The following is a 27336-nucleotide window of genomic DNA, read 5'->3' on the forward strand; positions in this document are numbered from 1 at the left end:
ATCACAGAACCAGACAGCGACCATGCCAATAAACAATAGCAAAGTGGGAACTATAATGACAAAACAATACAGAAGTGAGGATTTCACAACTACATCTATAAAGACATAAGGGTTTCCCAGCTGTGTCTATTGATAAGTGAGTTCTTACTGAACAGAAAACTATTAAACTAAACTTCCTTTTACATCCTCTAGGCTCTTCCCTTTCTCTGGAGGTGATAGATCAGATCACTTTTCTAACAGCCCCAGATTGCCTTATTTCAGTGTGACTAGTTTGGAATGTGAGGATGTGACCATTCACTTCCCAGCTTGTGGCTGCCTCTGCTGCTTAGCCAAAGGCCTTAGTCTAAGCACAGGGCCTCAGACTGTCACAGTAAGAGAAGGCCCTTACACCAGGAGACAGTGATTTTGATTCTTTCTTTTATACCTCTATTACTAGCTAAGTGATAAGAATACACCTAAATTCTTATAGGCCTTTACAGACAGGCCTGACTATCTATATTCTAACAGGGTGAATGTGATACACTGTTTTTAATTGGCAGGAAAGTAATTACCAGCATCACTACTCCTGCTTCATTGCAGCTGTTAACTTCCCTTGCATTTGGTTTCTTTACTAAGCTTCACAATCATTTATTTTTAAAAGTTCCCTCATACTCTATTAAAAAAAAAGTTAGATTTACACTAATCTCTATTTACTAATCTCTACATCCCAAAATTCAGACTTTCTTCACTTGTTAGAAAAATTTTAATAGCTAAATTTTGTAATGAGGTATTATATTAAGACTTAATTACTCTTTATAAAATGTACTATAGAATATTTACTAGAATACTCTAGAGTATTGGCACAAATATTTAAAACTGAACTCTACATTTCAAATAAATTAACAAAGTAATATTTTTGTACAATAGCCCTGATCTTATATATCTTGTATATCTTAAAAAGAAAAGGAGTACTTGTGGCACCTTAGAGACTAATATGCATCCGATGAAGTGAGCTGTAGCTCACGAAAGCTTATGCTCAAATAAATTGGTTAGTTTCTAAGGTGCCACAAGTACTCCTTTTCTTTTTGCAAATACAGACTAACACAGCTGTTACTCTGAATCTTGTGTATCTTGTAATTCACAAAATTCAGTAATTCTCAGTTGTTGGTGAAATTAACAAACTTCTACTTTAAATAAGTAGTTTATAGTGGATTGTTAATCTTTCTCTGGCTGCCTAATTTGCAGAATGGCTGTTCACTGTGGAGATACAGTTGATTTCTCAGTACATCAATATTAAGGGTGAATAATGTTCTGTAATATAGTACACACAAAAAAGGAGTTTGTTCTTGGACAGTGAATTTTGTGATGGTGATGGGAGTGCCATTCAAAAAGAGGCAAAATTGATGTTATATGTACTGGCTAATAAAAAGACAAATATAGTTATTTTCCTTTATTGGTGTTCCTGTAGATCTGTTACTCCTGTGACCATGCAGGCATTTTCTGAGGAGGACAGGAAGCTGTGGATGGAAGCCTTGGATGGAAAAGAAGCTGTAAGAATATAATACATGGATTATTTTTCACATACAGTTATAGTGTAATGATGATCATGTTTTCTGCAGGGCTTACCAGGATTACGTAATTCTGCAAAATGATAGATTTACTGAAAGAGAGTATCAGTGAAATAAAACATTAGCACAGGATAGACGTCTGTAAAGATTGTGGTGAAGCTGTGGTGTTTCATTTTTGTAACAGCAAAAATTGATTTTATAGATTCCATTACAATGATGATATCACTATTCTAGGTAATGGCTAGTGTAGACTTAATCACTTTTCCTGATAACAATCTAAGCTATTCAAATAGACTTGCATGAGCAGTCATGTGACAATATTTCTATAAGCTTAAAAATGTACTATACACTGGAAAATAATAGGTCTTACTTGAAAATGATTTTATTTTTTAATCTGTTCGTGATTGTGTAGTTGTCCTGTTTTTGGTTCATATCAAAATACTTTAGACATGGGATGGAGTTGCAGAGTTAGGATACAGCACTGGATTATTCATGTTGTTATATTTGAGTATTCAGATCTAGGGTTTAGGTTTGTAAGCCAAGAATAGTGGGACTTGATAGTAGGTGGTATTATTTCTGTGTCACAACAGATAGTTCCTGTGAATTTAAAAATTCTTTTCTTTACCCCTTTTTTGTCAGCATCATAGCAAAAACTTTTTAAAGTTGTGAATAGTTCCGGTTATAATTCACCAGGACTTGATTTACCCAATAGAATTCAGCAGTTAAATATATATAATGTTGAGCTGCCAATAGTTCTGGAAAATCTAATTGAAAAATGTTGTTTCTGGTTGGGTTGACATTAAAATTTGCATCTACCTCAGCTGCCATTTTGCCACTAGGGAGATGTAATATAAGTGCCTCATGCCTCCAATGTCCTCTCTAGGATGAGCTCTCTGGCCTGATTACATCTTTCATGAATGCACAGCAGTCAGCCAGGGAGTCTGCCCATAGAGAAAAATGGGGATGTGTGGGGCACCTTAACTACAACTCTTGTAAGGCTCTGGGGCAGCTTAAGTGGTTGCAGTTTAATGTTGATCGAACCCAAAATGAAATGTGTCGTTCCAAAAAAGTTTAGATAGTTTGACTCTTCATGCTCTTTGGAACAAACACAAATGTCAAATATCTGAATTCCCCATGGGCTGGAAATTGTTATTCGAGCAGCTCTAGGCTAATGTACTGTATCAAGTGAGGCCCAGTATTTGTTAGCAATCAAGTGCTGCAATTGTGCCTGTTTGGCATTAAGCAGGAAGCATCTTGGTTCTGTTCTTATGAACTTGTTTACTGCAGAGCATTAAATTTTTGTATTTTTCTATTAGCTGTTCATCAATTTGAATAGAGCCGACACAAGACAGGAGGGAAGTAAGTACCTGGAGCTACTATTAAAACTAATATTTATTATATTAAATATGTTAATATTTTAATAATTATCAATTTATTATATTAAAATATAAAATATTTAACATTTTAATTCTGAAATGCATAGATAAAAATGTTTTACAAGAGATTGTACACTTTTAAAAAGAACTCAGTTTTAATCCCTTTGGTTCCGATTCTGAAAACTCGTATGCACATGCTTAACTTGACTAATATAAATCATCCCACAGAAGTTAATGGTTCCTCTCACAGGAGTAAGCACAGGCATAGATGCGTGCAGTATTGGGGTCTAAGTTCACACCTGCTTTGAGAAAAACTATCCCATTGTTCATGTCAACTCATTTCATACTATAAGTGCCTTAAGGGTACAACTTCTAAACATAACAAAACTTTACTGGTTGAGATTATATTTGTATGGAAATCAGAAAATTAAACGATATGGCATTGGAAACCATAACTTAGTCACATTGCACACATATATAAAAACAGCATAAAGTAGTGCTTATATAGTAGTGTAAAATACTGTAGATTTGCAAGAGTAGTGAGTTAATGTAGCAGTGAGAATCAAAACTTGTGTGTCCTCAAAATCTGAACCATAACCTGGCATTATAAAAGATATTTTTTTAATTGTTTACCCTTTCCTATGGAGAAAGAGGTAGTGATGAATGTTGAAACGGATATTTAATGGCCCACAGCTGGGCAGATTGTTACAAGTACCAGTGAAAATTTGGATTCAATTTGCTCAATGCACAGTAGTTTATTCGAGAAAGGATTACACAAGCAGTAAAAGATTATATAATACGTCTTCCTAATAAGCCTCAATTCCCCAAGCATAAACCCTCAGTAACTATGTTGGCCTTACACAGTATCTTGATTGGCACACAAAGCAGGTGTAGCTACCAGTCCTAGATGGAGACTCGACTCTTCTCATCTCTCCTCTCCTCGGTTACTTGGTCTGTCACATGTCTCCCGAAGCAGGGTGTTGGGTTACCTCAAGGCCCTCTGGTTCAAAAGTCCTACAATGGTCCCTCATAGCAGGTTGTTGGCTACCCTGAGACCCTCTGTCTTACAGCATCACAGACCTCTTCAGATGTTAATTGGTGAACTAACTCTGCTTAGCATTTATACCTCTTATTCTCAGAGGAGTCACATGTCCCAGAAATATTTCATTACTAGGGCTGTCAAGCGATTAAAAAAATTAATCGTGATTAATCACACTGTTAAAAAATAATAGAATACCATTTATTTAAATATTTTGGGATGTTTTCTACATTTTCAAATATATTGATTTCAATTACAACACAGAATACAAAGTGTACAGTGTTCACTTTATATTTATTTTTGATTACAAGTGTTTGCACTGTAAAAAGACAAAAGAAATAGTATTTTTCAGTTCACCTCATACGAGTACTGTAGTGCAATTTCTTTATCATGAAAATTGAACTTACAATTATAGAATTATATACAAAAAAAACTGCATTCAAAAATAAAACAACGTAAAATTTTAGAGCCTACATGTCCACTCAGTCCTACTTCTTGTTCAGACAAACAAGTTTGTTTACATTTGCAGGAGAAAATGCTGCCTGCTTCTTGTTTACAATGTTACCTGAAAGTGAGAACAGGCATTCTCATTGCACTGTTGTAACCCACATCACAAGATATCTACATGCCAGATGTGCTAAAGATTGATATGTCCCTTCATGCTTCAGCCACCATTTCAGGGGACATGCGTCCGTGCTGATGACGGGTTCTGCTCAATAACAATCCAAAGCAGTATAGACCAACGCATGTTCATTTTCATTATCTGAGTCAGATGCCACCAGCAGAAGGTTGATTTTCACTTTTGATGGTTCGGGTTTTGTAGTATCTGCATCAGAGTGTTGCTCTTTTAAGACTTCTGAAAGCATACTCCCTACCTCGTCCCTCTCAGATTTTAGAAGGCACTTCAGATTCTTAAATCTTGGGTCGAGTGCTGTAGCTATCTTTACAAATCTCACATTGGTACCTTCTTTGTGTTTTGTCAAATCTTCAGTGAAAGTGTTCTTAAAACGAACAACGTGTGTTGGGTCATCATCCGAGACTGGCATAACATGAAATATATGGCAGAATGCGGGTAAAACAGAGCAGGGGATGTACAATTCTCCCCCAAAGAGTTGAGTCACAAATTTAATTAATGCATTATTTTTTTAACTAGCATCACCAGCATGGAAAATGTCATTTGCATACAAAAGTGCCATGCAAATGCCTGTTCTCACTTTCTGGTGACATTGTAAATAAGAGGAGGACAGCGTTATCTCCTGTAAACTTTTTTGTCTTAGCAATTGGCTGAACAGGAAGTAGGACTGAGTGGACGTGTAGGCTCTGAAGTTTTACATGGTTTTGTTTTTGAGTGCAGTTATGTAACAAAAAAAATCTACATTTGTAAGTTGCACTTTCAGGACAAAGAGATTGCACTATAGTACTTGTATGAGACGAATTGAAAAATACTATTTCTTCTATTTATCATTTTTACATTGAAATATTTGTAATCAAAATATACACTTTATCAATTACAACACAGAATACAAGATATATATAGGAAAACATCCAAAATATTTAATAAATTTCAATTGGTATTCTCTTGTTTAACAGTGCAGTTAATACTGCGATTAATTGCAATTAATATTTTAGAGCCCTATTCATTACTAGTTTTTCTAATTAATATTTTAGAAGGGACTGCAAAATGGACAGAGACCAAAGATCATTTAACGTTTATCCTCTCCTCAATCATTCACTTGAGCTCTTCGTGTGGGGCCATCTTAAAGGGTCATTTTGACCCGGGTCAGCCTGTGCCAACCTCACTGATCGCGTGTTTTTGCATTTTCTTTACTTGGTGAGCTGGTCATTGGGTGATATGTTCCAAAGTTCCATTTTGAATCACACACACAGATAGAGCCTCTGATCACTCTCAATAAATTTCCATACCAACTGTCTGATGCTAAGAGAACCCTGCTCCCAGAATCCTCTAGCAAATTCAAACGTATCAAGCCATACCAAACTCATGTTCACCACATTCATTCATATCAATCACAATAATTCATAATAATTTGGCACCGTCCCAACAATGAAGGCAACTATTCTCCTTGGATTCAGGGGTTAATGCATGTGTTCTTTGTAATCCTGGGGTTTATTCTGCTCCCACTCAAGTCGATGGGAAAGCTTCCATAAGATTTCATGGTGTAGGATCAAGCCAATAGTGAAGGTGAAGACCAGATGGTTAGGTGAAATGTGGTTGTGTAACATGAGTTTTGATTTAGTAGAAAAGGGATTAGACAGTGCCACAAAGATAGTTGGTTCTCAAGTATTATCCTTTGAAAACATCATGTTTTAGGTAGCCCATTCATCAGCTGCCATGAAGAGATGCACATACATGTCCTAAATCTGTGGTGGGAAAAATCTTTTGGCTTGTGTAGGACATATTTTGTTGGGGATGCTAGAAGAATTCCATAGGGGAGAAGCATTGCAATGTGTTCTGTACAAGTACTCTCTTTTCCAATTGGGTGAACTTTCTTAGATTTTATTCATTCTACATAATACTTTTTTAAAAAGAGACATTGGATCCATTTTTTAGGTTTGTCAAAATATTTAAAGCGAAAAAGTTATAAATAATTATTTTTTCATATCCTTTATTTAATAAACGACAAGTTCACATGAGGCTTCTCTTCATATGATTTTCACTTTATTTTAAAAGGAAATATCACGGAATTATTTAAACAAGACTGGAAATACAGTTGTTGTCTTTTTGGCTGTTAGTTGAGGGTTTTCCATCAGAAAGTCTCCATGCGCATTTTAGTTTTATGGGTGTGTTTTAAGAATTGGGGTTTTCCTTTAAAAATCTGCAGTGGGTATAGCTAGTATTCAAATACTCAAGATCTTGCAGGACGTGTTCCAATGAGTTGAAAATTTTTTAGGATTAGTCTGTCTTGCTTTGCAGTAAATAATCTTAAACCACATTCTTTTCCTGCCAACATACGTTTCTAATTAAGGGTCAAATCCCGCAAAGACTTAGTACTGTGAATAGACTCTCTGAAGTCACTACACCTCGTAGCAAGTGCATGCAGGATTGGTTCTGTACAAATATAAGAGACCAAAAAAGAAAAATGTCTCTAGAAAATTTTACAAAGGTGCCTACTCCTGGAATTCTTCCTCAATTTTGCCTGAGTGAGTCCTGTCTGTAGGGTTAGGTGCAATCTTACTTTCTACCAAAAAAGCAGCACTAGATTGGCCTTGAATCTTTGTATCTTTGGGCATGTCTACATGAATACTTACGGCACAGCAAGCAGGGGTGTAAATCTGCGGCTTTTCAACGTGCTGCGCACTAACTGTCCTGTGGACCCTGCTGATGTGCGCTAAAAGTTCCCTAGTTTGCGTTGACGTACTGTGGCTTGAAACAGAAGTAGGTGAAAATACATTAGGGAATGTTTAGAGCATAGCAGCAGGATCCACACAGAGAGTTGGTGTGAAGCATGCTGGAACGCTGTACATTTACACCCCAGCTTGCTGCATGTAGTGTTTGTGTAGACATGCCATCGGTGAGAAAAAGACAAATATATTATTAATTGTGCTTAAAACTTTTTGAAACTGTTTTTCCTTTTAGGTGCACAGTTGGATAAGATAGGGTTCACCATTCTGAGAAAATGCATCAGTGCCGTTGAAACACGAGGTAATGATCAACACAGCCAAGTGCTACTGCTCATGAGGGAAGGACAAAGATGACTGAGGCCTGTGAGAAGGTGGGAGTGGGGTGTGTGTGTGTGTGTGTGTATCTGTTATAAAGTCTCACCAGGCCCATTATAGAGCTTGGAGAAGATGGAGGCCAGACTCAGAAGAAGCATCTGTCCAGCCCCTCCATTTTGGCTGTGGCTGTGCTCCAGGTAGAATCATAGAACCATAGGGTTAGAAGGCACTAAAAGGGTCATCTCGTCTAACCCCATGCCAAGATGCAGGACTTGTTAGGTCTAAGGGTGATCTGCTCCTGAGTATACAAAAATGTGTCCTGTACTCCTGAGGAAATCCTGATGGAGGGTCTGTAGGTATATTCTTCCCCACTCTTGTGTCAGGCCTCATGCAGTCTCAGTGTTTGTAAAAAGGAGGTCAGATATTTGCCCATGGTTACTGAAACACCATCAAGGGGTGCGTGCAGTTCCTAGTCCTCACTCTGCAGGCTATAAGGGGCTTAATATGCTGCTAATGAAGCTTTTAATTTTTTAAAAGATGTCATAAATATAAAGGGAAGCGTAACCACCTTTCTGTATACAGAACTATAAAATTCCACCTGGCCGGAGGCAAAACCCTTTCACCTGTAAAGGGTTAAGAAGCTAAGATAACCTTGCTGGCACCTGACCAAAATGACCAATGAGGAGACAAGATACTTTCCAAGCTGCGGGGGGGGGGCAGGGGCAGGCAAAGGGTCTGCCTTTCTGTGTGATGCTTTTGCCGGGAACAGATCAGGAATGCTCGTCATAACTCCTTAAGTTAGTAAGTAATCTAGCTAGAAATGCATTAGATTTCCTTTTGTTTAATGGCTGGTAAAATAGCTGTGCTGAATGGAATGTATATTCCTGTTTTTGTGTCTTTTTGTAACTTAAGGTTTTGCCTAGAGGGATTCTCTCTGTTTTAAATCTAATTACCCTGTAAAGTATTTACCATCCTGATTTTACAGAGGTGATTCTTTTACTTTTTCTTCAATTAAAATTCTTCTTTTAAGAACCTGATTGCCTCAGGCCAACAGATTGATTGATTTATTGAGCATTTCTTTTAGAATGGTTCAGCTCTTTCCAAGATCAAGGCTAGGAAAAAATACCTTATTTTGCCTGTGTTAAAAAATTCAAGACCTTTTCTTTGAAAAACTCTAGTACTCCCAAGCATTGGTGCAAGGATTTGAAATTTGGCAGGGGAGAGGGAGCGACCTGTGTGTTAGGAATGTGCCTTTTGCCGTCCCAGTGGAGATCTTCCCAAATTTGGCCAAGTTGTAAGCCTTAGAAAAATCACAGTTTGTACTTGCTGAGTAAAGATTTCTCAGATTTTAGCTACTAAAATCTCTAACAATTCCATCTACAATGAGCATGCTCCAGCCCTAAGATCAGCTGGACTTTCCCTGCAATTTCAGCTTTGGGCTATAGTTGGCTGTACTGGGCCCAGATCTGGACACCTGAACTGCGAGAGCAGGAAAGACTGTCTCGACTGTCCTCTCAGTGACCCTCTGCTGGGTCTAAGCAATGTGGGGGAGGAGGATGTCTGATTCAAATGTAGAGCGGACAAGAGCTGCACCTGTTGGTGGAAATAGATTGGGAGGAGGAGACTGGGACTGAGAACCCAGTGGGAAGTGGAGATGGATCTGAGATGAAACAGTGTGAAGGGGGAGAACTGGGATTGGCTGGTCAAAGAGACTGAGACAAGGAGCTGGGGGTATATGTGGTAAGAGTTGGACTGGGAACCAGTAGGATAAAGAATGTGAATGTGGGCTGTGGATGATGGGAGGCTGTGAAGGGAAATCAGATGAGGAGCTGGGAGGGGAAGACTGGGACTGGGATGTAGCATCCAGAGGGGTGAGGTTAGGACTTGCTGGCCAAGGCAATTGGGACTGGGATGAGAAGCCTGAGGAGTGGCTACTGGGGCTGACTAGGTGAGGCAAGTGTGACTAAGATGAGGATCTTGGGGTGGGGAAGACCAGGAATGAGGGCAGGTTGCATGGGGAAGGTGCGAAAGGGTACAAGCTTGGGGAAAATGAGCAGACGTGTCTGTGCCCAGAAGAGTTCACTCCCCACCAGAACCAGAATGGAACCCAAGATTCCCAAGGCTCACCATTCCTCTGCTTTCATCAAATGTCTCTGTAACCTACTGGCAAAGTGTCCCATCCTCTTTTAATGCTGGTCTACAATACAGGATGACAACCTACTCCTGCTATCATGTGTACTGTTAGTTCAAGCGGCAGGGATCTGTGTGGTGCATCTGCTAATGAGCCATATGATTGTCAATATGATGCCGTGTGATGCGTTTTATTTTTAAACTAGGAAACTGCACACTCAAAACTATGTTAAAGTAACAGGAAGGTTGCAAAGTCAAGCACTCAAAAGTTAACAAATGCTACACATGAAGCAGGAGTCCTGCAGGCAACTGTCGTCTTTTACTACACAACCCTCATTCACCCCTAGAGCTGGTCTAGTCTGTGCACTGAATAAGGCAGAGTCCTCTAGAAAAAATATTGTGATCATGTAATTGAAGTTATATTGTAATGCATACATACAGGGGGCTGAATGAATTCTAGCGTTTCCTAACTTTGGAGTGCTTGACTTTGCAACATTGCCAATGTTCTTTTAATGTAGTTACTATATGCTATATATAGTAGATAAAATGAACAATGATAGTTAGTAGTGAAAACAAATGATTTCTTTATTATTTTAATTTTATTAAGAGTTTTCAAAAAAAAATTCACTTTTATTTGTAGGGTGGGGAATTCAGGTGTGGGTGTAGGCAATATGTCTGCTATCTAGCATTCTGCAATCCACCCAGCCGTGGCCTAAGGGAACATGACTTGGAAATAGTATACAAAGCCATGGTTATTGTTTATCTGTTCATTGACTCTGAACATACTTAAGATGTATTTGAAAACAAAATAAAACAAAATCTTGCCTTGTGTATGACATGTGCTGTTGCTCTCATAGGGATAGAAGATCAGTTTCTGCACTGTTACACCCATACATTTCTAATGATGTCTGTTGAGTTGTATGAGCATAAGTGATGAAATAATTTAGGCAAGTCTCCTTGATGTACCTTTATTATAATAATATGAGGAAAACTATTAGGCTTCAAAGCTCCAGATTTTATACCTAGGAAATAGAAGGTGCACTAAACTAAATCTTATAACAACCTTTACTGTGAATATTTTACAGTAAGTTGCTAAAGGAAGTAATGTTCAATAAAAGAAAATAGAAGACAGATGCTCCTCAGAGTCTGTGTCTGTATGCCATGTTTTATCTCTTTTAATCCTAATGGGTGTGAGGTTGGTGTGGGAGGAAAGAGAGGACAGTCTAGTGTGGGTGGAAACTGAGAATAGTCTTGTCATGTCATAGCAGATAACTCTGGTATGCAAAGAAAAAAAAAGAAAATGAAAACATATTGAGCATTAAACTGTCAATGGCTGAATGACTTTCCCACTTGTGTTATTCATTTTATCAAGCTGAGAAGAAATATTTCACTTTGAATAAAAAAACTGTTCTTCAATTAAAAGTAGTATTAGCTAGTAGACTAGAATTCTTGTGAGCTGATGTATAAGGATATTTACTAATTTACTAGATTAGAAAACTTGAGCTATTAAATCAGCATTATATTTTAAAAACTCTGTGGCCCCATTTTTCTCTGACACGAGTACAATTCTGATGGGATTTTCAACCATATACTGTATCTTAGAGCAAGACTGGATGTTTTTTATTATTCCATTTTGATTTACAGTTCAGCACCTTAGTGGATAATAAAAATGAGAGAGAAAAGATTATAGAAACATCTGAGCGCTGTTCTTCCAAAAGGAAAAACTCTGTGTGTGTGTGTGTGTGTGAGAGAGAGAGAGAGACAGACAGACAGACAGACACTGTACTTCCTCTGAGCACTCATTAGGGCGGCATTTTGTAAAATGTCAGTGCTAAGGGTTAATAACAAATTTCCACTTTGTTAGTAATTGGTACTGCGGCAGTACCTATTCTGAGATGTAGGGACAGATGGCAGCAGTGAGCTGTCATCTCAATTTTTCCTCAGTAAGAATTTTTGTTTCACTGGTGAGAAAATACGGAACCTTCCCATAGGAACAACCTGGCATTACCTTGATTTGTCAGTATGCGTGTGTGAGCACATCAGTAGTACATAATTGGATAGAAAACTAAGTAAAACATGTTATTTCTGCAGCTGTATTAATAGCCCACATTAGCAATATGTATTAAAAAAAACCTCATTTAAGATGTACGTTGTTGGTAGACACACCCTGCTTGTTATGGCGTACGTTTGAGATAGGGGGACTCGTTTTACTTATAGTAAATTTGTTTATTGGCATGCCTAGCAAACCATATGTGTCCAAATCAAGCCCTGGTATTCTGAGAGTCAGTCACCCATAACTCATGTAAATATAAAAAGAATTAGAATATGCACTGTGGAGCCTTGCAGCTCTCAAAGCTGTTAATAGTGCTTGGTTCAAAGGCCGCTACTGCTGGCTGAACCAATCAGAATTTGTATTCTAGTTGGCAATAAGCTAACGCTCTAAAATACTCTGCAGTATTTATACGTTCAGATCTGAAATCACATGATTTCAAACTGTGTTTGTGTTTTATTAGAAATTTCATTAAAAAAAAATGGTATTGAGAAGCATTAATTCCCCTCTGCACCTCTCATTATGCATTAGCAATGAGCTCTGCTTCTTTCAGGTTGATGAATTTGAACTTGATCAATTATCTGATAGTAATTACCAGCACAGAGTGATTACTATTGCTAAAGTGGCATCCTAGTTTCAATATTACTGTCATTTCAGACACTTCACAGCAGCACATCTGCTTTAACAACCAAACAAGTTTGCTGTGGTTTGTCCTAAATTATTTTTAAGCATAAGGTATCAACACTTTTTGAGTCAGCACAATTTTGTTTTTAATAGTTTTAATGTTAGCAGTGCAGTAAATCAATATACAACCTGACAGCTTGAACTTCTGAGATGAGCAAAAACAATAATATAGATTTGATTGTAAGAATGTTGCTTCAACTTTTCCTTGTTTCTTGCATACAATGCAGAAGATTTGTTCTGCAGCACTAGAAACTAAAGTTGGATCCTCCTGCGAAAAGGCCTGGTGCCATTTGGCAAAGCATCAGAAAGTTGGATATGAGAGATCTATATATCTTTGGGCTGGAGTTCCCACGGAATCCCAAGGGAAATTCAAGCAGGAACTGCTCTCTACTTTGCATCCTCTCCAGTCCCCCAAGATTTCCAGGGCTTCCTAGTTTTGGGTGGGTCAGAAATTATTTTAATTGTTTCCTGCTGGCAATTTTCTAAGTGATGTGTAGTACATATGTGGTGATGATCTTAGTCTTAAACATGGGACTCTCTGGAAAACTGAGAGGTATGGGAAGTTTTTGTATATGTAAATTCACATTATATCATTAGATCTGTGGCCATCTAGACAATAAGAAGAAAGCCCAAGAAGAAGAAGAAGAAAATCTAGAAGACCTTTTATTTTTCAAATGTCAAGGTGTTTTGACCACTGAGTATACGTGGTGGTGGTGGTGGTGGTCTCATTTGTGAAGCTGCTAGAGTAATTCATTAAGAATAATATTTATTGTAAATGATACTTATGATTTTTGAAGATATTTATCTAATATTCAGTGTGACAAAGTTCCTCCTCTGCCTTGGTGGGTCCTGCGCTTATTGGCGGATTTGCTTGCTCAGAGATTCACGGCAGCCCTCAGTTTGGCCACTTTTGCAAGTGGCTCAAACCTGCCGTTCACTCAGCTAACCTCATCACTGGCCAACATGGGGAAAAGGAAGGAGAACAATCCCCACACTCTCTGCTGGTCCACCTAGTGGGTCCCACTAGAGACCTGCTCCTCTGGTGAGACCCACAGTCCAGGTCAGCTCCTCCTGTATCCAATAGGGAGTTGGGGGGATGGGTGGGAACCCGGGCTCGCCCTCTACTCTGGGTTCCAGCCCAGGGCCCTGTGGATCACAGCTGTCTACAGTGTTTTGTGTAACATCTGTGTGTCAGTTACAACTCCCTGGGCTACTTCCCCATGACCTCCTCCCAACACCTTCTGTATCCTCACCACAGGACCTATCTCTTGATGCCAGATAGCATTTGTACTCCTCAGTCCTCCAGCAGCACACCCTCTCACTCTCAGCTCCTTGCACACCCCTCACTCACTGTAGTGAGGTCCTTTTTAAACCAGGTGCCCTGATTAGCCTGCCTTAATTGATTCCAGCAGCTTCTTAATTGGTTCCAGGTGTCCTAATTAGCCTGTCTGCCTTAATTGGTTCCAGCAAGTTCGTGATTGTTCAGGAACTGCCCCTGTTACCTTACCCAGGGAAAAGGGACCTGCTTAACCTGGGGCTAATATATCTGCCTTCTGTCACTCCCCTGTAGCCATCTGGCCCGACCCTGTCACATCAGGTATAAGCTTTCCATTATTTGACTAGTTCTGCTTGTTTTTTCTTTTGCTCTGTGTTGGAACCATCTACTGTTGAAACTGGGAGTTCTCCACAGGTGTTTTCTCTGTATGTTGTATTCTTTAATAATAATAAATAATAATAGTAATTAATAATAATAAAAATATGAAAAATAAAAGTCAATCACACAAAACCTACCCTGTAGTTACAAAGATAAAATAAAGGTTGTTCTCACAGTATTCATACCTTCCGGCATTTCTGCATTTCCACTTCTAGGTCCATATGAAACCAGGAAGTACTGAGCTTATTATTGTAAATTGGATTGCATCAGAGCCTCAAAGTCTCAATCAGGTTCACAGCCCTATTGTGCCATGTTGTGTACAGACATATAAAAAAGGATGGGGTAAATGGGTTCAACATAGAAGCAATGTGATCAGTGTGATGGTGGGCATACAACTTCTGGGTTTTTTTACTTTTTTGATCTTTACATTTTTATTTATGCTAAAAAAATCTTAGTTTTTTGGAGGGAGGTTATGTGAGATTTCAGTGACGGGAGAGAGGGAATGTTGTAATGAAAAGGGACTGAATAGAGGGGGGAAGGGGCAAAGGGAGAGGGCAAAGAAAGAGAAGGGGTGTGAAAGGAAAGTGAGCAGCATAATGGCATGTTGAGTGAGATTGGGCGGCTAAATGGTTGCAGTGGGAGGGGAGTGGGGTTGGATGGAAGATGAGCAACAATCAATGGCAATACAGAAAATGAGAGTGGGGAACAAGAGAAGATATCCAGTGTCCATGTTCCAGAGCTGAGTGAATTAGGATAGCGGGAGGCTGTGAATGCTCAGCTGGCTGTTGAGGTTGCACTGCACAAAAAGGACAGGAGAGAAATTACTGCCCTCAGTCCTGAAGTTGGGTTCCTCAGGCTCTGGGTATACCCAGTGTGGGGAGAACAGTGGGTTGGAATGATGCCTTGTATCTTAAGGAAAGAGCGTTGTTTACTGATGTGAAAAAAGTTTGGTTTGTGTTTTTAGGAAAGAGCTCGTAGAACAGGGGGAAAAAACAAACCCTAAAACTATTTCTAAAGTCCTAAATGGGCTGCGTCAGTGCACTGGAAAAAATGTGCATGCACCTTTTTCCTGAAGACCAACATTTTATTTAGCTTGGATTTATTTTAATGGACAGCAAAAAGATGATTGTAGACAGATACTTTATTTGCAGTGTATTCCTCTCGTAGTCATGAGTGACAATGTGGTGAATGCAGCTTTGAGGAAAACTTATTGTTTAGCATTTTAGAAGTTTTTAAAGTTGTATTTGCTGTATATTTGAATGCTCTGGTTGATCTGTTTTCTTCCTCAATAGGTATAAATGACCAAGGATTATACAGAGTTGTGGGGGTGAGTTCAAAGGTCCAGAGACTTCTGAGTTTGCTAATCGGTATGCCTCTATTTTATAACTACTTTTACCATGTTTTCATTTTGATTCATGGCTGATTTAATTTCAGTGTTGATATTTTATGTAATGTTTACATTTACTTTTTCATCATTTTGGGTCAAATTTTAGCTTGCCATACTCATGCATATAGTTTTGTCCTGCATTCACTGTGGCCTCTTGGCTGAGTAAGGCAAGCAAGTGTTAGCTGTTAGTATAAACAAAGAAAACTGCGAAAAGTACCTGTTGGGACAAATCATGGGTGTGGTATAGGTAGGTTTAAAGGAGCCTGAGTTTAAATTAATCTAATCTACACCCGCAGTCTGGAAGGGTTAGAAAAGTGGGTATATGGGAGAGTCTCCTTTTTTACACCTTCCTGTTTTTTGTCTTGTACCTTTTTTGGCTAATGGTGAGTAAATGACATGAGCTTAAATTCCCTTTGGCCTGGTCTACACACAGGATTTGTATCAGTGTAAATATGTCAATTAGGGATGTGATTTTTTTTTTTTTCCAAATAATATAGTTATCCAGGTACAGGGCCTAGTATGGGCCCAATTATATCAGTATAAATGTGCTTATACCAATATAGCTTTCTTCCATATGGGAAGGGGGGATAAACTATATCAGTATGAGCACATATAGACTAATATAACTGCATCCACATTGGGGTTGGGGATTGTACCCCTTTACATACTGGTATACTTAAAGTGGTATAACTCGTGTGTGGACAAGGTCTTAAGCTTGGTCTACATTTAAAAGTTAGGCCAACATAGCTACTTTGGTCAGGGATGTGTGGGTGGGGGGGAACAACTCCTGACCAAGGTAGCTACGATGACCTAGTGTAGAGGCAGCTATGTTGATGGAAGAATGCTTCCTTCCACATAACCACTTTCATTGGGGGAGGTAGTATTCCTAGTAGGGCTGTCAATTAATTGCAGTTAAGTCACGCGATTAACTCAAAAAAATTAATCACGGTTAATTGCAATATTAAACAATAACAGAATATCATTTATTTAAATAGTTGTGGATGTTTTCTACATTTTCAAATGTATCAATTTCAGTTACAACACAGAACACAAAGTGTACAGTGCTCACTTTATATTATTTTTGATTGCAAATATTTGCACTGTAAAATGATAAAAGAAATAGTATTTTTCAATTCACCTCATACAAGTACGGTAGTGCAATCTCTTTGTCATGAAAGTTCAGTTTACAAATGTAGGGTTTTTTGTTACAAAGCTTCACTCAAAAACAAAACAATGTAAAACTTTAGAGCGTACAAGTCCCACAGAACCCAAACCACCAAAAAAGAAAATCAACCTTCTGCTGGTGGCATCTGACTCAGATGATGAAAATGAACATGCATCGGTCCACACTGCTTTGGATCATTATCGAGCAGAACCAGTCTTCAGCATGGATGCATGTCCTCTGGAATGGTGGTTGAAGCATCAAGGGACATATGTATCTTTAGTGCATCTGGCATGTAAATATCTTGCGACTCCAGGTACAACAGTGCCATGCAAATTCCTGTTCTCACTTTCAGGTGACATTGTAAACAAGAAGCAGGCAGCATAATCTTCTGCAAATATAAACGAACTTGTTTGAGTGATTGGTTGAACAAGAAGTAGGACTGAGTGGACTTGTAGGCGCTAAAGTTTTACATTATTTTGTTTTTGAGTGCAGCTTTGCAACCAAAAACCCTACATTTGTTAGTTGAACTTTCATGATAAAGAGATTGCACTACAGTACTTGTATCAGGTGAATTGAAAAGTACTATTTCTTTTTTTTAAAGTGTAAACATTTGTAATCAAAAATAAATATAAAGTGAGCACTGAACACTGTATTCTGTGTTGTAATTGAAATCCATATATTTGAAAATGTAGAAAACATCCCAAAATATTTAAATGAATGGTATTCTATTATTGTTTAACAGTGTGATTAATCGCGATTAATTTTTTTAATTGCTTGACAGCCCTAATTCCTATAGCAGTAGAAAAACCAATTTATGTCTGCACTATGGAGTTATGCCGGTATAGCAACATAGCTATGCTGGTATAGTCTCCATCAACATACATCAACACTTACAATGGTACAGCTGTGCCCCTGTATCACTTCAGTGTAGACCGGCCCTCCAGATGTTTTAATTCGGCCCTCAAGTTCCCGCTGGGGAGTGGGGTCCAGGGCTTGCTGTGCTCCGGCGCCTCAGCCGGGGAGTGGGGTTGGGGGCTTGCCCTGCTCCGTGCGGCTTCCAGAAGCAGCAGCATGTCCCCCCTCTGGCTCCTACACGTAGGGGCAGTCAGTGGGCTCTGAACGCTGCCCCCGCCCCAGGCGCTGCTCCCGCACTCCCATTGGCTAGGAACTCTATGGTCAATAGGAGCCGCAGGGGCAGTGCCTGCAGACAGGGCAGCGTGCAGAGCTGCCTGGCCGCGCCTCCGTGTAGGAGCCGGGGGAGGGGACGGGGGGACATGATGCTGCTGCTGCTGCTTCTGGGAGCTGCTTAAGGTAAGCGCTGCCTGGAATCTGCACTCCTGACCCCCTCCCACACCTCAACCCCCTACCCCAGCCCTGATCCCCATCCCGCCCTCCGAACCCCTCTGACCCAGCATGGAACAACCTCCTGCAGCCTCATCCCCAGCCCCACCCCAGAGCCTGCACCCCCAGCCAGAGCCCTCCCCCCTGCACCCTAACCCCCCTGTCCCAGCCTGGAGCCCCTCCTGCACTCTGAACTCCTCATTTCTGGCCCCACCCCAGAGCCCGCACCCTGAGTCAGAGCCCTTACCCCCTCTTGCACCCCAACCCCCAATTTTCTGAGAATTCATGGCCTGCCACACAATTTCCATACTGAGATGTGGCCCGAGGGCCAAAAAGTTTGCCCACCCCTAGCGTAGATGCTTACTACAAGGATGGGAGCGGTTCTCCTCTTGCTGTAGGTAATCCATCCCCATGAGAGGCGGTACGGAAGAATTCTTCAGTCGACCTAGTACTGTTTATACTGGAGGTTAGAGTGGCTTAACTACATCTGTCTGGGGTGTTGTTTTTTCACACTGCGCCCCACTCCTCCTCGAGACATAGCTGTAACTTTTCAGTGTAGACCAGTCCATGCTCATAGTCTACATTACAGAGCTATATCTGTATAACTATATCACTCCAGGGTATGGAAAACCCACACTTAGTTATACAGACTTAACCCCCATGTAGACAGCGCTATGTCGATGGGAGAGCTTCTGCCATTGACATAGCAACTGCCTCTCAAGGAGGTGGATTAACTCTGCTGACAGGAGAAGTGCTGTATGTGAAGACAAGCCTTCGTTTAGACTCCGCCTACACGCACTTAGCAGTGGGTAGCTTATACATCATCTGATGTAATCCCTCTTCGCACTGATGCCACCAGAATATTTTTTTCTTTTTCTTCTGGAAAACTTGATAATCATTTAGTCCCAGTAGTCACACTTTTGCTGCCACACCATTGCTTCCAGAAAAGTGCTGGTGTTTGGCTGAATTTCTTCATCTACCTAGTATCTTGCACCAAATTTATAGCCATGACTGCACAATGTGCAACATTTCCAAATTTCCTGTCCAGAGCACTGATAGTACATGCAGTTGGACAAGACCACAGGGATTAGTTCATTTTTATGGAGCTTCCAAACCTGTCACTTGACAGCAAGGGTCTGATTCTCAGGGATTCATTGGTATTCAGAGAAGCTTGTTTGCAGTTTGCACCAGGCTCTTCTCCAGAACCATGCATGCTCCATCTGTGCTGATAACACAGTGTTCTTTGGCACAGAAAACTGGAGGAAACCAGAAAGTGAATTCATTTCATTACCCCAGACATTATGTGAATGACAAAGCGCTTTTATATTATACACTGCTGTCAATTCAGTGCCACCTGTAAGCCTTTTTTTTTTTTTTTTTTTTTTTAAAAGCAGGCTGTCTCTTCAGGAGTGATGATAAGACTTCAGGCTTGAGGGCCTGTATGTCATATCAATCTGTCATAATGACCTTGCTAAATATTAATTTATATGATGTCTTACTTTAATTAATCAATATTAACAATGCCCTGAGGTACTCTGTCAATGCCTGTAAACTTGTCTGTATTTTAAAGCGTTGTAACAAGAAGGGAGTGTTAGGAATCATAAACCAAGATTAATATAAACAACCAACACACAACAGATTCTGATGGCTGTTTAGCTGTGTTGGAATTAAAGACTCAGTAAGCAATAACCTTTTTTTAGCCATTAGCCATGGGAACAATTACCTGTCATCAGTTGAAGAACCTCGTTAGAATACATTTGCTACCATGGGCGGTTTTTGTTTTTCTACTCACTGGTTTATCTAGGGTGTGCAGTTTTGGCAGTCAGATTTTCCTCTTTACCATTAGTGGTTCCAAATTAAATAGACTCAGGTTCCAGTGGTTCAGTAGCAGCTGGAAGAGATTAATGGGGATTCCAGCATCTGCTTTTACTTAATTTTTAAATTAGAAACACTTTTTTGCTCCTTTCCAAGATTCATGTAATGATTGGGAATTGAAAGATTATACTAATGTCAAGACAGCAAGAAACATCAACTAGAGAACATGTAATGTTATAGTCAGGTGCCCCTCCCCTCTCCCAATAGTTCACTGAAAGTATCATGATGTGATCCCGCTTGCATACTTATTTTTATGTGGTCTCAAGGAAGATTAGAGAAGGGTTTCTGTTTGTTATATAGTGCAGAAGGATCTAAAACATCTGATTAATCTATACCTCGTTGTATGTGAGTTTAAATATCCTTGATAAAATCCTCCTTCCAGTGTCATTAAAAATAAAACAAAACCCCATCTCTGATTATCTCTGATTTAACTTTCAAGGTATTCACTTTTTTTTTTATAAGATCTCAAAGAGTTTTCAAGCTACTTTTATGTGTCATGGGCCGTCCAATGTGTGTGGTCCAGAATGCAAAAAGATGAAAATAGACTTCAGATGCTAGGAATGGGTGTTGATAGTATATAACCTTTTTGTCTTTTTTTGGAAAAGACATAAAACCAGAAGCAGCATAGAGGTGTATTGAAGGAGGGTGGAAAGACCTTAATTATGGGCCGGTTTCTGTAATACCTTATTCTCAAGGAGTCCCACCTGCCAGAGTAAAAATTTGTGGAATCAAGCCTTTCTTATGATCATAAATTAAATTCAGTTAAAGCAAAAAAATGCAGTTCTGTAAAACATAACACTATGTTCATTCTGTATTTGACTTACTTCTTGAATTTGTCTGTAACCTGTATAGTGCCTTGTTGTTCTGCTTTTCAACAATAGTTTTGTTGAAATATGAACGACAAAGGATAACATTTTGTAAACAAAGGTCTCATTTTTGCATGAAGTGGATATTAAATTAATCTTCTAACTTATTATAAACACAGATACAGAGTCACTAGTTGGAAGGTGTCAGGAGTCTCAGTCTTAAGCCTTTCAGACTGCACTGTTGTAGTGCAGCCAGCAGAATACTCAATTCCGCTCACTACTTTGTGTATGATTCACAGAAGAAATAGTGTGTTATTTAAGTGCAAAAATCTACAAAGAAACATGTTTTATAAAGTGACTTTATGATGAGGTGACTGTTAAAGTCTTGTATATTCTATTGATGGGTTCAGTTTTGACTTCTGACAGTGACTGTCATGAAAAATGCCAGGCATCATATTTCATAGAAAAGAATTTTGCAAATCCGCCTACATTTTAAAACAGCTGTGAAAGTTACTGCTCTGAATTTATTGTTTACCCTATTTTATATACAGTGTATTATAATACATTTAAACTCTCAAAATGGCCATATTAAAATCAAAACTAGAAACAAAGCTGCTCCTCCTAACCTAGCTCAGTAAGCCCAACTGGTTTATAAACCCTATTTCCATAATATCAGAAATTTTTGGAGATTTAGAGCTGAATTTTCAAAAATTCTTTAAATCGGCACACCTTTATTTGTGTACACACAAATATTTGCATCTGCAGCTGCCATTCTTGTGTGTACATTTAGTTTTTGCATGCACAAACAGTTGTGTGTGCAAAATTGCCAGCATGAATGCCGAAATCCTATTGAGACCCCTTAGCAAATGTGATTCTTAAATGTTTAGGACACAGTGGAATGTAGAAGTAAAGTAGAATAAAGGAAACTGTTTAAATAAAAGACAACGGGCAGAACCAGAGAGTCAAAAAAAGTGTTTGATCTCCATTTTTTTTTGTAGTCTCACTGTTTGTTTTTTGGGGTAGGGCTAATAGGAGGGTAATCTTTGAAAAGTTCTAGTGTTTTGCTCCGGGGTGAATAATGGAATTCTTTCCCACAAATTTTACTATTTTTAAAAAGTGAAAATACTTTCTAATATTTTAAGGATGATTATTCAGAGTGTTTTCTGAAGTATGAATTTCAAATATGTCATTAATAAATTCTGCACAACCAAGTGCACCTTCTGATTTTGAAGGAGAGTCAGTGATGATTGAGGAGTTATTTGAAAACAGTGAAAATTTAATAGTGGATTACTAACATAGTCACTAGAGTCATTAGTTTCTGATGTGACAGCTGCTTTTTATTCCATGAAGTTAGTAGAAAGATTTCCTTCTCAGTGGAAAGAATGTGATTCTCAGAGCACAGGAATATGTTGGAAAAAAGAAAATAAAAGGTTCCATTTACACAGTGTTCAGGTTTTTGGTTGATGGTTGGCTGGTAGCAGGTTGACAGAAAATGTTATCTGACTGGTATTTTAAAATAAGATTTAAATAATTGATTTAATGAGAGAGAATATTCAGTTACAGAAATAATTGGTTGGCACAGTCTTTAGAACATAATTATTTAGTCCCAGTTAGAAAGGACTGCACCTTTAATCAGGGTGCCTAATTTGATTTTTTAAATGTATCTGTCGTTTGTCCAACAAGCACAGTAACAAATGAATTCTGAATTGTAGGAACTGATCAAAATGTAATCCACGTTAATTACCATTGTTATAGTTTATTGCATGTTGCTGTCAGTGATTGTAATCAAAAAATGTTGAAGTGCTTAAAGGCACAAGACATCTAATTGGCTATCATTTTATTTGTTCCTCAGTGGCTTTTTCTTTAAAGTGAGTTTGATCTGCATCTTTTCATGAATATTCCCATATTGAAAGCTCCCTGCCTCTTCTAAATAAGGGAGTCTGGAAATACCCCCTTCTATAAAGAAATTTCAGATGAAGCCTAGTTTAATTGTATTGCTCACTAAGGAGAGAAAAATCAGTGAAATAGTTTTAAAAGCACTTATAAGGAAATTTTCAAAAGAGATGGGTGTGTATTTTGGATTTGAAATCCTACTTCCGTTTTAATATTAAGAGGTAGAGGACAATTTTGGATTTAAACTAACAAACGTTTCTAAATTATTGACTCCAAATTTGATATTCTTCCATTCAGGGACCTTGCATTGTGTTGTTTCCTTTAGGATTATTATAATAATGTCTGATTTCACAGATTCTGCCATGAATTCAACTTTGATAAAATCTTTTATGTATGTATAGATTTAGATTTCTTTTTCCTTTATGGTCATTTGCTAGATGCAAAAACCTGCAGTGAAACTGATCTGGAAAACTCTGCAGATTGGGAAGTGAAGACGATTACTAGTGCTATGAAGCAGTACCTGAGGTAAGGGTCCATGTGTTAACTATTCATAATTGAACTCTAATTACCACAGATTGATGACAATGATGTTTTATTGTTGTTTTGGTTACTCGTATTTACTATTGTTTGAATGGAAGTCTACACTGACTACAAATCCACATATTTATTTAAGGCACTATATTTGCTTTGGGGATGGGGGTTTCATAATTTCACAAAGAGTGGATTAAGGTTAGTGACTGGCAAACTTCAAAATGTTCAGAGGGCATAAACACTTAAGTGTTTGGCTGATTCTCTAGAACTCTTGGGTCTGCAGAATTGGCCTTTCTTATAAAATTTGCAGATTCCAATTGGGTTAGGCTGTTCAACAGTATTTCTTGCTTAGGGTACTTTGGTAGAGCTGGTCCAAAAAAGGAGGGGGGGGGGGGAATCACAAAAATATAATTAAAAAATAATTTGAAATTATGTTTACATTTTGAAATCTGAAAAATTTGACTAGCTTTATATTTTGCTACTTCTCCTCCTGGTCCCAAGGAGCTGTAAGTTGCCAGGAGAAAAAGTAAGAGAAGTGCATCTTTAGAGGTTTGGGTCTGTTCTGTGTGCAAACCAGTTTTCTGGTTCCCTGTTGAGATATGCTGCTGAATTATGTAAGAATATACATCTTTTTGTGTGTCCATTATGGTTTAATATGAACAAAACATTTTTGTTTTGTTTGTTTTTTCTTCCTTTTTCCATTTAAATTCAAATTTGAAATCTTTTATATTAATTTTCCTGGAATCGATAAAGTGAACTAAAAAAAGATGAAGGAATTTTTAAGTATCAAGCTTGGCTCTTGAAGTATAGCTTATAGACTTCAGGGAGGAGAAAAAATATTTATTTAAATGAACAAAATAAAATAATATTGCTGATCCATAAGATCCTGATATTTTCTAAAGTAATTTTAAAACATGAATAAAGTCAACTCAATATACTTGAGTTTTTAAAAAATGTTTGTCAAATTTTTCTGTAGTTGCTGTTATTTAATAAGAATTTTATTAGTTGATGGACAATATTTTTTATATGCAAATAGCAATTTTAAGACATTTTAAAGGGGCATGATTTTCAGATGGATGTTCAGATGGATGGATGTTTCCTGGATATTAGACCCCTTAATCCCTAAAAGCTAGAAAGCCAAAAATTGAGGCATCGTAAATCACTAGTCAGTTTTGAAAATTATGGCTATCAGCTCTCCAGCGCTTCCTGAAAGAAAAAGATACTGTTGAAAAAAAAGTCTCTCTTTCTGTAACCTGAATCCTACATTCCTTTGTGCTTACATTGTGACTCGCTAACCAGCGCAACTCAAATAGAAAATACTTGCAAAAAACTGTTGTGATCAGTTCATAGTTAACTAAATTTACAACCAAAATTCATAAAATATTTATGTTCAAATAAATTAAAAGAAATGATGATTTGTTCTTCAATATCTGTGAACCAAAAAGAAGGCATATTAATGGATAGACTACAGTGAATTATTCATTTAGCTCTAGCATAGAGGGTTTTATATATTCCCTTGCATCTGATGTAAAAAAATATTCTGCTGCACTTCCTTATTTTTAAATAAAGGCATCTGGCCACCTGACTCTCTCTACCATCCCTGCCATGCAGGAAGAAAGATGAGATGCAATGGATGTGGTTTAATTGGCCCACAACTTTATTCACTTAAAATATCTGGGAATATCCAGCAATAAATTGTACAGTGCAGATCATCATTCTTTCCTTTATTGTTTTCACCTAACTGGGAGGTCAGCTGTCAGCCCTCCCCCTTTCCAGCCTGGACACAGCCAAACTGTGTCTAGGACCCTGTCGCCCTCTTCTTGTACGAGGGTTAGGAGTGGTAGAAAATGTGGGCCGTGTGTGTGTCTTCTACCAGATGTTAGAAACCACAAACCCAGCTTCCTTAGGGGATGCATTCCCCAGTCTACTTCCAAGTGGTAGGTGGGAGACTGTTGTCCGGCTTGTTGGGGGAGAAGGTATAGCACTTCCCAGCTAGGAGAGTGAGCAAGGCTCAGAAACGGTTGCAAAAGTGGGGAGTGGGTCAGCATGGTGTGAGTCATCCTCAGGGACTGGAAGGTCTGGAGAGTTCAAATCCTGGTAGGAGAAGCCCCTTTTCTCTGATTAGGTAGAGCACCCATCCTCCCTCCCTGTCAGATGGCAAAATGCCAGGTTTAGTCAGGACCTGCTGTGGGCATCAGGCGAGCTGCTCCTTTCTGAGGGGCTGGGAAGGAATTTTCCCCTCACCACCAGATTGGCCTAGGTGGAGTGGAGTTCTTTTGCTTTCCCCCCAGCAGGTTTAGGGCGGGCTTTGTTATGGTGAGTAGGGAAGGGAGTTAGGCTATGATGTTGCAACTCATCCTGTAAGTGTGGGGCAGATGTCCAGTGCAGGTACGCCACAGGAAAGTTACACAATGACCAGATAAATGGCTTTATGTAGCCTACCTTAACCCTCATTTGAGGTAGGGCGATGGTAAGGTCCTAGCAAGGCAAAAAAAACCCACTCTGACTTGGCCAATCGGGTGATGAGTGAAAAATTCCTTCTCAGCCCTGAAATAAAAAGGTGATTAGTGCAGTGCCCCGGCAGATCATGAAAAAAAATAGTTCTGTTCTAATCCCATTGGTGGGAAGGTGGGTGTTACTATCCCATGACTGATAAAAGTAAGGGCTTCTCCAGGAATGCACAGGATATGACACCCCGCCCCCAGGGATGGCGGGGGGCGGAGAGGGGTGCAACTGGAGTGGATACGTGTTCGGCCACATCCTGTTCATAGAATCATAGAATCTCAGGGTTGGAAGGGACCTCAGGAGGTCATCTAGTCCAACCCCCTGCTCAAAGCAGGACCAATCACCAATCAAATCATCCCAGCCAGGGCTTTGTCAAGCCTGACCTTAAAAACTTCCAAGGAAGGAGATTCTACCACATCCCTAGGTAACGCATTCCAGTGTTTCACCACCCTCCTAGTGAAAAAGTTTTTCCTAATATCCAGCCTAAACCTCCCCCACTGCAACTTGAGACCATTACTCCTTGTCCTGTCCTCTTCTACCACTGAGAATAGTCACAGTAATAGAACAGAATAGTCTGTTCCTCCCTTACCTCCATTTAGATAAGTTCCTCCTCCCCACCCTTGTAACCCAATTGTACAGGGGTCTCTTAAAGGGGACACAGACCCACAACATTCAGTTGCAGTGAGCACATTTTTTAAAGAAACTGATGAACAATTAGTTACACAACATGCCTATATTTTCATGTGTAAGGCAATCTCAAAATGTACGGAAGGTGTTTATACTGTATTTGAAGCTTCACTTCAACTGGTGGAGTTTAGGTCTTGTGTTTAACCATGTTGTTTCCCTAGGATTGTGCTCTTACATGTCACGCTTCAGTTTGTATTATAAACCATTGAAATCCTTCATGCTGCCCCCACCGGGAGCTCTCCCCAGTGGAAGGTAACACTGCTTCATATTGAAAGACTTTCCTGCTCGGAATAAATACAAATAGAAACAAATGTACATGAACTTACTGTATTTAGTGATTCCATGTCTTCTTTGTCTTCCAGAAGTCTTCCAGAGCCCCTAATGACGTATGAGTTGCATGGAGAGTTCATCGTTCCTGCCAGTAAATATTTGACTACAGTTCAAATAGAACTATTTTATAATAGCACTGTTCTAGCACTCAGGAGCAGACATTGAAAATGTAGTCTCAAATAAATTGCTCATTTCAACTGAATAAATAACAGAGGTATAGGAAAAAATTGGAACCTTTTAAAAAAGAAAGTTGGGGATATTAATATGAAGTTAAATTGGGGTATGCCATCAATGCAATATCTATAGATATAGCATATAGAGATCTATATATGTATAAGCATATAAACCTTCATAGATACATAAATGCACTGTATATTGATAGACTCAATGGGGCAAGTTTTTGCTTGGCTTAGTGCACTTCACTCTGTTTTGATTTATATGAATTTTGTAGTTAGAATTTTAAAGTTCTGGATTTATTTCCTATACCAGTTGTACCACAGCGACTATTATATACCCAGTTTTCTTGCAGTAGTTTGGGACAGTAATATTTCCATCTCGTTAAGCCATTTATAAAGAAATGAAATTTAGTAGGATACAGTATGCTTGGGGTGGGGGGGAAAGAGAACAAGCTTCCTTGGATCATAAAAATGACTGCCACTTG

General features: G+C 38.9%; 1 protein-coding gene across 5 annotated transcripts in view; it reads left to right on the forward strand.

Annotated features, from left to right (window-relative positions):
• The window catches only part of ARHGAP10 (Rho GTPase activating protein 10), a 247263-nt gene that overhangs the window by 135021 nt on the left and 84906 nt on the right, over positions 1–27336 (forward strand). For all 5 annotated transcript variants that reach the window (XR_006290642.1, XR_003563785.3, XM_007055702.4 and 2 more), the window contains 6 exons: positions 1448–1529; positions 2864–2906; positions 7558–7623; positions 15448–15522; positions 23060–23147; positions 26708–26766. Coding sequence is in view for 3 of the 5 variants with exons in the window: in XM_007055702.4 (XP_007055764.1) it covers positions 1448–1529; positions 2864–2906; positions 7558–7623; positions 15448–15522; positions 23060–23147; positions 26708–26766 (413 nt within the window). In the remaining 2 variants the exon portion in view is untranslated. The remainder of the gene's footprint in view (positions 1–1447; positions 1530–2863; positions 2907–7557; positions 7624–15447; positions 15523–23059; positions 23148–26707; positions 26767–27336) is intronic.

This window comes from Chelonia mydas, chromosome 4, assembly GCF_015237465.2.
Source record: "Chelonia mydas isolate rCheMyd1 chromosome 4, rCheMyd1.pri.v2, whole genome shotgun sequence".
NCBI classification, from domain to species: domain Eukaryota; kingdom Metazoa; phylum Chordata; order Testudines; family Cheloniidae; genus Chelonia; species Chelonia mydas.